At 39.5% G+C, this 12500-nt stretch overlaps 1 protein-coding gene across 4 annotated transcripts in view; it reads right to left on the bottom strand.

Moving 5' to 3' along the window:
- DGKD (diacylglycerol kinase delta) overlaps positions 1–12500 on the bottom strand; it is a 136341-nt gene that overhangs the window by 38036 nt on the left and 85805 nt on the right. For all 4 annotated transcript variants that reach the window (XM_089665748.1, XM_089665735.1, XM_089665741.1 and 1 more), the window contains exons 6-10: positions 7887–7993; positions 7636–7761; positions 2995–3097; positions 2737–2899; positions 1315–1423 (exon numbers count right to left, since the gene is read on the bottom strand). In XM_089665748.1, the coding sequence (XP_089521874.1) occupies positions 1315–1423; positions 2737–2899; positions 2995–3097; positions 7636–7761; positions 7887–7993 (608 nt within the window). The remainder of the gene's footprint in view (positions 1–1314; positions 1424–2736; positions 2900–2994; positions 3098–7635; positions 7762–7886; positions 7994–12500) is intronic.

The following is a 12500-nucleotide window of genomic DNA, read 5'->3' as shown; positions in this document are numbered from 1 at the left end:
GATTATCAATAAAATGGATGCAGCTTTCAAGTGCACAGCCCTTTGGATTCTACTGCATTTGTTCCAACTGCTGGATGATCTTAATCTAAACATTGTCTAGGCTGGGATATCAAATCACTGCATTATTTAAAAAAAAAAAAAAAAAAAGTGGATGACTTATAAAAACCATTTTCAAAAGCAAGAGTTTTTACATTAGTTCACTGTGTATATGTATAGGGAAAGAGTAAGCAGCGCCTTTCAAATGGTTCTCCATTACTTCTCAGCTGGAAACTGAGAATAGTGGAAGGAGGAGTTTCTGGCTGATTACTGCTAATACTGTGTGAGCTGGAGGAGGTTATCAAATTGGATAATACTGGATGCAGAGCTGCATTTGTAAAGTGAAATGTAACCTATAATGCTCCAGTCTGCTGTCAGACACTGTTAAGAGAACAATAAGCTGCACAAAAACAATTCAAGAAGAATGTGAAACACCTTGCACTCAGCACAGCTATAAAACTGTATCATTCAAAGGACATCTGTCATAAAAGAAATATGTAGGCTGCAATTGCTGACCTCTTTCAAAATGGTAGTTGTCTGAGGTCAGGTCAAGTATGCAGCGTCTAAAGTTCAAAACTGCACTGACTGAAAGTAGTAAAGCCAGAGGTCAACTAATTTCTTTAGATGGTGGTCATAAACGGAAGCCCATGCTCTTGTCACAGCTCTACTTTAAAGTGTTACTAAACCCACAACAGTAAAATCAGTGTGTACATGCAGTAAAGCATGCTTGTTATACTTACTGTGGAACCTAAGGGGTTAATTCTCTGCATTGTGTAAAAAGGCTGTTTGATCTGTTCTTCTCTGCCCCTCCTCTTGTTGAAATGACCACCTGATGCAGACTGAACACGTGGTCACATGCATATATATATATAATGAAATACATTGGTGTGTATTGCTGGAGAGGTTTTTTTTTTTCTTGTGAGAGTGCATGTGATCAGCACAGGGCCAATCAGCACTGTCCAGACAGAGGGTCAGAGGTTTCACATCCTCCTAGAATATAAAGAAAACTCCTCCTACAAGCTTTAACCAGTGCTCTGCTAAAGTCACAAGACTGCTCTAACTGCTGATGAGAAAAGGTATTTAGCAGTTTATATTTACTAAAATAATTGCACTTCCATGTTGTGTGTACTGTGGGAGAGCAGATATAATGAATGCAGGGTCCTGGGTTTAGTAACACTTTAAGGTTTATTAGAAGGTTTAGTTATTACATAAAACAGAGACTTACAAGGTGTCTAAAATACATACACTGACGTTAACATTTATTCATTTTATTCGTACCTGCTTGTGAAGATTTAGAGCATCTATTTCAGAGAGAACCCAGCCTACACTTCCATCTCCACCACATACCAATATTCTGAAGGTGTCGAATTTTTGAAACAAACGTAAGCTAAAGGAATAATACAAATTATTAGTTTATATCATGATGCCCTCTTCTCATTAACCATAGAATAAAAACATATGTTATTATTTATGCATAAAGAATTCCATGAAAAACTGATCACCATGATCTGTGTAGAAGTCAGTGATTTATGCTGTTAAATCAATACATATTGATTGCAGTAGGAGACAGAAAAAATTAGTGCGGACCCAGACATTTTTCATGGTTTTTTTTTTTTTTTTTTTTTAAATGCCTGCTTTGCTTTTGGCAAAAAATGTGTCGGAAATATTCCCTATTCAGCTGAATGTGGAAATCCTCTAAAATACACACTGTACAGAATTAGGCGCTAGGCATCGGAGGCAAGGAAAACAATACTTTCTAAAAGCAAACTTCCAACAAAACTGCTAAAATATAGTTATCTAACCTAGTGGGGATCTACATAAAATATATTGTGGGCCTCAAATGAGACCCCTGACACCACCACATTATAGTCAATAACCCTAATGCTACAGAAAATGGTCAGAGATTAGGGATATATTGCAAGAGACAGTCAAACACTGGAGACATGCTACTGGAGTGGTAGGAAACTGGGGGAATACTAACAGAAGTTGTCAAAGACTAGTGGAATGCTAACAGAAGTGGTCAGAGATTGGGGGAATGCTAACAGAAATGTCAGAGACTGGGTGAAAGCAGGAGGCCAATGTCAGAAGAATGGAGATAGGTTATAGGTGATTGCTAGAGATTATTGTCATCATAGAGCCCCACTGAAATGATTGTGTTCATATCCGATGTTTTTTACTGCAAAATCCACAATAAAAGATTACAGAACAAAGTTTAAAAAAAATGAGGCATCAGGCTATACAGAAAAAATAAACTGAGAAAGATAAAATAATTCAAAGCAAAACTAAATTATTTTATGGTCAGACAAATGCTGGAGAAACCATCTAACTAGCAGAGACCATGAATATTTTTCCTGCTCTTGCTTAAGTTGCTGCTTCCTGCAATGGAGGTACAGATGTACAGAGCAGCAATTCGAACATTTCAAGCTCCTTGTTGACACCTGACCCAGCACAGAATGAGGGGAAGTGTCTTGCTTTTAAATCTTCTTAGGACACATGACACAAAACCATGAGGGAAGTCTGTGCTGTAATAAGCCAGAAACTGTGCAGAAGGTCCAAGTACCTTCGGTAAACACAGACAACTGGTTGCCAAGGATCAAGAGCAGCAGGTTGTAAACAGGGCATCTAAATTTACTGCATGCCAATCTTTTCAAATGGATAATTATAGGTGGGATTAGTGGATGACCCAAAGAAAAATCTTACCCAAGATGGGGTCCACCATTCATAAGATCGAAAACTTGAGCTGGGTTCAACAGCTGCTTGAAGCGTCTTAAGAACTTTACACCTTGGTTGTCTCCACTCTTAGAATTTACAAACACAAGCAAAGGGCTAGTACAGGAAGGGGGACAGGTGGCTTTCCAAAACCCTGTAAAAAACAAAACAGAGGAAAACCACTGTTCCACCATATGTTGTAAAGGATTTTCCTCACTTCCTGTGCTTGCACATGATCCCACCACTCACCATCTGAGTCTATGCTGTTGAGGGCTGTTGGGGGAATTACAGACACTTTACACTGGCCAAGTGGACACTTTTTAGGTAAAATCTCCTTGCAGGATGTATGTACCTTAAAAAAAAAAAATAAAAAAAAATCACAAGTTACATGCAAGAAAGAGAGACACAAAACAGGAGAGGATTAAAAAAAAAAAAAAAGAAATTACACTGCTGCGAATAACAAAAAACAGAACCAACCCTGCAACATGTCCAAAATAGTCTATGACTGTCAACTTAAATAACTATGCAGAGTTAGGTGTACTTTCATGTGACAGTCAGTGTTTAAATATATAGGCTATAAAAATCCCTTCTGTATTGCCCTATTTATGCTACAATAGTGGGGAAAAGGTATTTTCTCTTTCACTGAATAGACGTACTAAATTGTAGTGGAGGTAGTGGAGAGCTGTCTTGCTGGCTGAACGTTTCTATTTGACATTGATCTGTATTTTATCTCCACCTGCAATGGTTCCTTTTCTGTCATCTGCAACAGACACCTCACACCTAACTGTAGTGGAGATTTTTAGGAGCAAACACTTTACAAACTGACCCTTTGCAAGCAGAATACCATGGAAATCGATTTTCTAACATGCACAATGGTAAAGTAGTTAAGGTCCATTCACTCCAAAATATTAAAAGCAAATGAAAGTATTATTATACAGGATTTGAACTGAATGATATTTTTTAAACGGTCAAATAAAACTAGAATTGGTGTACAAATTTTTTCTACTAGAGTATAGCCAGTTTAAGATTAACAAAGAAGAATCCAGAAATGTTATCATCTGCAGACCTGGAGACAGAAAACACAACAACTCTAGCTTTTGTTCTCTTCACCCTAGAGACTGTACACATTCCCTTATTTCACAATGGTATCCTTTATACACTTATTGCCTGAACTGTTTTAGTTCCTCTTTTGCGGATGTAATGTCACACAATCTATTACCAGCAGTTATACTCTAACAGCTTGAGAAAAAGAAAAGCTGTCAATGACTTAACATCCTGTTTGTGACAATGTCACGTTTTGCAAACATTGATGTATAAATTAAAAAAATATCCAACATACTACCCTAAGCAGTTCCATACCAACCATCCACATAGCCTATGATACTGCTGAATCAGAACCGCAGGGTTTGGAGAAGAAAACTCCATGAAATGTGTACAGTATGTAAAGATCAAATCACTGATGTCTGATTCAGTGTTCTTTTACATCGAGTTCAAGTTGAAAGCTTTAGCACATGGATTCATAGATTAGTACTATAAACTGCACATTTGTCCATTAAGCAGTACCGTTCTGATGTTTAAAGATTATGCGTGATGATTTTCCACATTTGATAAAAGCTTGTTCACACTATGCGTGGTGATTTGCATTTTTCCGCTCTGAATAAACACAAATCACTGCAATGGAACATAGAAATTAATTTTATTATGTGCCCTGTTAACACCACAATGTTAGTGTGATGTTTTCTGCAGTGCTCTGGATGACACCTCATGTCACCCTGCTGCAGTGCAGAGGCATGAATTAAGTGTCATTTTGTGGCACTTCAAATACAGTTAAACCAATAATTAAACAGAAAGTGCTATGAGCTGAATGCAGGAAAAAACTGACAGCTGCATGCCAAAGCATGTAGCATGTGAATGAACCCTTGGGCATGGGGCTCCCAGTGATGTGCCCCCTGGGGCTGGCATCCCAGGGGTGTCTGAAAAATTACACTTTGGAAGTGGCACACCATTGTGTTTTTTACACTGCCACTAGGACTCGCCACTACTTGCTTTTCTTGCACACACCTCATGGGCAAGCCTTTTATCTTATTGGGGGAAATTTTATACTGGCCTCGTCATTGCAAACGGCACATTTTTATTTTGCACTATTTATTCATGGCCACTTGCACTGCACGCGTGGTTTTTTTTGTGTTTGCATAGAGACGGAAGGTGCAGGTTATCGGGGGCCTGCCCTGATTTTGGGGGAAAGTTCTGTGGCCTGTGGGTTATTTACCTCTCCCCAGCTGGAGGGGTCTCTCTTTGGGAGAGTACCTAGTAAACTGGCTTTAGATAGTGCCTAGGGAGCTGGTCAACCTGGCTTCAGGCTAGGCAGACCAAGGAGTACCTTACTCAGGTCAGCAGCCTTCTGCCCAGGGGAGTTTAGTGTTACAGGCCCTTCCTCTTTGGAGGTTTGGCTGTTTCTGTATCCTCTGTGCACTTTTTTGTGTGCTCTGATTTCATGTTCACAGGGGTTGGACAAACACTGCACTCTGTAGAAACAAAATGCGAATGAGTGTTTAGTGTTGTGATGATATGCTAACTGGACTCTCTGAACTTCTTTGGGTGCAATTCACGCATTGGGTCTGAGCAACTGACAAAAGCAAAGGGGGATGACAGCATCGAAACATCAGTAATGTGCACACAAGCGCAGAACACTGGCAATAGAACAGGTAATATTCCCTGCTTCTTCCTTTACTCTGGTACTTGTGTGTAGTTACTGTTGGTCTCCATAGAGATCAATGACCTCTTAATCCTTTATCTTTACTCTACATATCTGTCAATATAAAGAAAGAAGGCTATTAAAAAGCCTGGAGTTATGTAATTTATTGACACAAGTGGATGAGGTCCTTACTGTCTAATCTGTGTTTAAATCAGGTATTACAGTTTACTTTTGACTTCAAGCAAAGTTTTGTGTCAGTATTACATTATACAATACGTTAATTAATGACAGGTGCTATCATTTACATTTTATGTGTGTAACATGGATTACCATTAGATAGCAGTATAACACATCACACAGGGACCTGTTTGGAAAAAACATTCAGAAAAATGGTGCAATCAGTTTGTTGAACGTCTGTGCTTGAACCATGAGTCCTGATAAAACTCTGTACATGAAGCTGCAAGGACCCCTCCCTTTAGGTGCTTGCATGTACAAGGTCTTTTGGTGGCAAGACAGGAAAAAGGCATTATCTGGAGTTGGCAATTGGTGCCACAACTAAAATGCGGCAGTGACACAGGAAGGAAACCAGCTCACATCTGTACATGTGATAAACTATATTACTCCACCAGGTTTAGGAAAGTTCATCTGTGACACAATTACCAGTTCAGAACATTCTGTATTTGTTCTCTACACATAAACTGGTGAACTGTTACAAACACTGAAGTGGATTAATAAATATTAGAGCAAGAAATCTACAGTAAAAGTGGAGATTCAGTCTATAATTGGCTCCTGCTGCTGTGAATCAAATCATGTGTGCAGAGAACGGGGGAAGGGGCCAAAACGAGCTGTGTGTCTATAGGAAGCAGTTTCCTACGGTGGAACACTGAGAAGAGGAGGAGCATGGAGAGCTGGCGGGGGACCCCAGAAGAGGAGGCTCGAGGCCACTCTGTGCAACACCATTGCACGGAGCACGCAAGTATAGCATGAGCCAATGCAAATATTTTAAGGAAGGCCAGTGTTAATGAGAATTATAAAAACCAAAACAAAAAGAAAAAAAAAAAAAAAAAGAAGAGGGTGCACCACTGGACCTCCAGTCAAACAACCCCAATATTAAAAGGAAAAAAAATGTGTAAAATCCAAATAGGGGAACAAGCAGTTCATGCTATTTAATAGAGAGTTTATTTAGAGAGAATGTTTGAATGTCACACAGTTACATTTCATTCAATACACCCAATTCAATAGTTTTATAGTGAATCAGCAAAAATATATATGAAGAACACAGGGCTTTCCACTGACCACTCCTTTTTAATTGAAAACAGTGTAACTAGTACTTAGGATACTAAAGAAAAGCAATGTAAAAAGATGGCCACATTTTAAAGCCCCACGAAAGAGCCAAAACACAGATTACTCATCCCAATCAAAGAAAATTTGAATAGTCAAGTACAGCCATTCCCTACCAGGGTTCTTTGGCTTTCTCCAAAGGTTGCGAGAGGTTTCTTGAACACTGGCAAACTGACCTCTTATCTGATATTGCTTGCATAGTTCAAAAAGCCAGCATGACTTGGCACAGTCAGTAGCATGCCACAATAATGTTTTTAGCAGTCGTGTAGTGGGAATGAGCATTCCTGCTACGCAAACTTCACATGCAATATTCACGCGATTCTGCGTGTTGCATAGGGTAGCTCATTCACTTGACTAGGCTGCCCTATGCATGTTTAATCACCCAAAAAAGAGGTTCCTGCGATATGAAGGGCACTGCATGCCATGATTTGCATCACGTTTGGGGTGCCATTGAAGAGCAGAGCATTGTGCTACCATTGCCATACGATTTGGGATCGTGGGCAAAATTGCAGCGGTACTGTCCACAATCCCAAATCGTGAGATGTGAATGGCGCATAAGGGTGGCATTCTTCTCAGTGACCACCAATATAAGGAGGCCACTGACTACTTTTCATTTTAAATTTAGGATTATTACTGATAAATATTTTGTGATTATAACTGAAAATATACTTTTTTATTTTACAGCATCCTAATATGAGCTTCAAAATACTCTAGGTATGCCAACCCTATTTATGCTTCTATCCGAAACTGCTAACATATTAAAGCTGTAATCTTTAGCAGGCATACCTGAAAATTATTTCAAGGGTTCCTTTGGGGGGGTAAAATGTTTGAGAAAGGATGGTCTAGTGTCTTACCGTTGCTTTGCACCACAGACACTGCCAGTCTTGTAGGCGCAGCACGCTGCCACAAGTCTTCTCGCATACCGTGCACTTCGCACTAACAGGCAGGTTCCCCTCCAACCACTGGTGTGGCATTGATACCTGAAAGGCCAAACACAGCAACAAGCTTTCTTTAGCACAGGCTACATTAGCAGTGTAAACTCCAATGTGACATGAGAAAAAGAAGTCAGACAAATTGACAACGTCTTCGGGCAAGGCATACTAACCCCATCTTCATCCTCTATTATGTCTTTCCCAATAGAGGCCAAGGTAGTCCATTTGCAGTTGTTTGTAGCCCTCACGGCACACCGCTTGTGAGACTTAAACTTGCACACTGCATAGAAAATGTAAGAAAATAAGAAAATCAGATGTCACAAAACCAGATTTTGCAATAAAAGGTAAATAATATAAAATCCATAAAAAGCCTTCCTAAGTCATCACCAGACTTAATAAACAAAATGCTTATACCAATATAAAGTATATGCCCTATAATAGTCAGTTGACAATCACTCCTTTAAACCGTGTGTAAAATATTAGTCATGAGCTTTCCTTCCATGTGCCCCTTGCTGTAAAGGCCAGTTATAGGTTAGGGTGGTTTCCATTTGTTTGTATTATTGGTTTATTGGTGAGGGGACACGCTGGATACCTTCGCTGCCATTGTGCTATTGCTGGGTGTCCAGTGCATCCCTATACCTTTAAGGAAGGATTGGCTCTCTCCATGTATACCTGCCCTTAATCTATCCATTATTATATATGTGCTCCACCTTTGGAGACTCCCAAAATTTATAGAGTTAGGTAGGACTGCAGTACACTGGGGTGCTGTGAAGTGGCCTCTGCAGATTACGCATACATTTGCAAATGTGTGCACACGAAATCCTTTGTTTTAACTGTAAGACAGGGTAATTTGGTTTGTTGCAGGCTGGCTGGTAAGTGAGCTGGAAATATTTGTTGTTTGTTTTTTTGTCATGAGCTACAAGGGCTGAAAATTCATATTTGGCAAAAACATTGTAAAAGATGCAAATCCTGCCTAAAATGTACTACATCATCATCAAAGTCTGAGTGCGGTCATCCTCAGATCACACATGGAATCACTTCCTTTTAGTCAGTACTGAATATACCAGTGAAAGATTTTACTGATAACTGATCAAATATGACCCCAGACAGCAGTTATATAGCCACTGAAATTTCCCCAACCTGAGCTGCATAATTGTATCTGCATATTTCATTATGCAATTTAAAATACAAACAAAAATTACTGAAACTGCACTTTTTTTTGTTTAGTTATTTCTAGACGCTAGAAGAAAAAGAGAAAACCTGATGTGAAGAGGTAACATAGAAGGTATTTCTTGGTAATTTCATAGCATGGTCTCGGAACATGTCATAAACTGTTATGCTGTCAGCCATGGCAAAGTTCTGTAGATAACATCTCCAGGCCGCTTTTCCCATAAACTACATTATAACCCAGAGATGAAGGAAATATTCAGATCACCCAGTACCCCAAGATTATCTGTTCATATATGTTTTACTCCATACAAAAAAGTTGATTGATGCACAACTGAGCTAAACCGGTTTGTCAAGAGCCTACATTTTTTGCTGTGCCTGTTGGAAGCTTTAAACTAAGTATACTATTTCTAAAGCTTCAGATCAGCTCAAATGTGAATAATGTAATCAGAACAGTAATTGTTCATGGTTCTAATTGTTCTGTATATGTGTGATCTGAAAAAAAAAGAAAAAAAGACAATTTATTTGTCATTTTCAGCTGGCTTGCATAATTTTTTGCTAGAAAAACAGGGTTACTTTCATTGCAGTAATAACACTTTAGTCATAGTGGCTGCCTCCAAAGGAAACAAACTACTGGACAGAGACAACATATTTCCGGTGGTTCTAGCCACTTTATGGAAACAAGACATAGAGGCGGCCTATACTACTCCATAATCCAGAGAGTCAGAAGTTAGGTCACACAAAAGTCACTGACTTCAAGTCCACAGTTCTTGATGTCAGCTCTAAAGAGGTGACCACTGGTAAGCAATGGAGATCCTCTCTGTGCAGTGGCTGCAATCAGATATACTAATATTGATGGTGTTTAGCACACATTTTAATTATGCTCAATATAACAAAAAAAACATACATTATGTACATTACAATGAAGGGTGCTAAGCTGCACTGCACTGTATTCAAAGAATCTGCCAAAAACTATTTACTCAGTAGCAGGATCGCAAAATTTAAAACTTGGATGTCAGAGGAAAATCCCTTATCTTTGCTGTTGTAATATAACTGGCCTATATTTGGGGACCCATACGTTAATTCTAAGATCCAGGAGATGACTGGACATACTAGCATTAACCAAATTTAAAACTGGAACTATATGCAAAACTTTGATTTTCAATTTGTATAGAGTAATGGAGGGTTATAGCCAGTGTCAGGTTTTTTTTTCTGCCATGTGTCCCATTGGGGAGATTTCCCTTCAGTTCCTGTCCCACAGCCAAAACAGGAAGTGAGAGGAAATTTCTGCAAATTAACATTACAGTTTACTTCGTTTGTGGTGTGGTTTTAACGTTTATGAAATGCTTCAAAATTGCACATAGAGTGTTTGGGAATCGTTTTTAACATTTGTAAAAAGTCAGTCCAACACCCATACTAATGCTCATTAACTCCTGTCTAATGCCCATATTAAAGCTCAATAACGCCTGTTTACCGCCTATACTAATGCTATAGGAGCGGTTGGTAAGAGTTAGAAATTTAGTCAAGTATGAACAAGACCTATGTGCAGTTTTGAAGCGTTTTATAAGCGTTTGACAAGCGGTAAACCACACCACAAACTAAATAAACTGTAATAATATTAACGCTCCGCAACCACACTGAAAATGCCCCGCAAACGCCTGCCAGTGAGTTTGAGGCGTGTCACCATAGACTTGAATGGGAGGCGTTGAAAGGCTTCAAACTCCTCCTGACTTCACATGAGGCTTCACTTTTGAAGCAATGCTAATGCTTCATGTTTTGATAATGTGAACAGCACTGTGTGCTGCCCATAGTATCATTTACATAGGCATTTGAGGAGCGGTAAAAACGCCCCTCACACACCTGCTTTCAATGCAGGTGTGAACTAGGCCTAAGGAAATCCCTTGGGGTCCCCCAGGTTACCAGAATTAGTGTCCCTATTGGAAGATTTCCCCCTCTACCAATTTTCTGGGAACAACCTAAAATTTGGAATTTGCTTTTATTTTCACTTTCAAGAATAGTAAACAAGACAAATAGAATAGGCGAACCTCCCTAACAGGGACACAGACAGCAATAAAAAAACTAATTGGTGTTCTAATCCCTCTCCACTCTATCCAAACCTAAAAAAACAAAAGTTTTGCCTTTGGTTTAAGGAATTAGTTTTAGATGGACTTAGGAAATGAATCCAGCAAACAAGGGCATTTAATGACTTTGTCAGGAATGAGGCAGACCCAGGGGCGGACTGACCATTTGAAAACTCGGGCACTGCCCGAGGGCCCGGGGTCAGTAGGGGGCCCCATGAGATGCCCCTGGTACCTTTTTCATAGGCTTTTTTGAGTTTGGGCAAGGACACAGGGGCCCCATGATCCCCTATTGCCCGGGGGCCCCATGAGTTGTCAGTCTGCCCCTGGGCAGACCCCAAACAACTCAACCCCAAATTCTCAATGAGGTGCTACAAGGTGACTATAAGCAAGGCTAGCTTCTCCTTGTTTAAGGCTAGAAATATCTGAGCTTTTTTTCTGGCTTTTGTGAGTTACTGACAGGAAATAGCAATTGAAAAACAAAATGTCCTGACACCTGATATACTATATACAGTATATGCTTGCTATGGCGCAGTGGCTCTCAGTAGAAAAGAAAGGATTGGGATGCCAACCACATATTCTCCACACTCACAAAATTTCAGTAATGGCAGCTTCTATATATCTACCATTACGGATTCCCTCTAAAGGAGTTTGTTTTAACCTTTATTGAATTCAGGGTAAGAAAGCACCTTCGTTTTGGGCAAAATCATTACCAGCACTTGACAAAGTCAGAATCACTTCTTTTTAATACATAAGCCACTGAATAGCTTCAAAGTTACCACTCACTGAAGCAGCTAGTCTCAAATCTTCTAAAATTCTATACCTTTTATTATTTTTTACAAAAAAAAGAGCAGTAAATAAAACGACTACAGCAAGAGTCTGATCAACATAAAATTAAATATTTTTAATTATCTACCATAGAACCCCAGGAACACTTTACCCAGGACAGTAAATATGTAAACTGTGGTTTTACAGCTTAAAGGTAGCTGAAATAAATAAATAAATGATAAGGTCACCTTTGGGAATAGGTTACATTTTCCACCTACTTTTAGGGTGGAATATGTAAAATGTTTCCGATCCTGCAGCTGCTGCCTATTGCCCCCCCCCCCTCCTCCCGATGATAGAAGTACGGGGAGAAGTTCGCTGTACTAGCTGTCAATTTTCAAAAGCAGAGTGGCTGTGCAGCGCTCCGCCCACACGGCCATGTCATTCAATCACAGTCCTCTGTGAATGAATAGACTACAGGTCCCAATAGCCTTAGAGGCTGTCTGCTTGTAGTCCTCAATGAACTACCATGGCACTGTGAGCACTGTGGTAGTTTCATTGATTCTTCCAGTCAAATGTATCGCCTTGCTTGTACGGGATGTACGAGCAAGCAGATACATTGACAGTATGCAGTCCAGTGCAGTACTTTAGAGGCTCCTAACACAAAAAATGCAAATTTTTTTACCTGAAAAAAATGTGTATTTATTATTTTTTGTGAAAGGTGAACTTATCCTTTAAACGATTTAGCTAGAAATTGATACTTGCATAGTATCCAGG

Source organism: Staurois parvus, unplaced genomic scaffold (genome assembly GCF_062004578.1).
Source record: "Staurois parvus isolate SC_StPar_1 unplaced genomic scaffold, SC_StPar_1.0 ptg000049l, whole genome shotgun sequence".
NCBI lineage: Eukaryota > Metazoa > Chordata > Amphibia > Anura > Ranidae > Staurois > Staurois parvus.
This window is presented reverse-complemented; position numbering and strand designations above follow the sequence as displayed.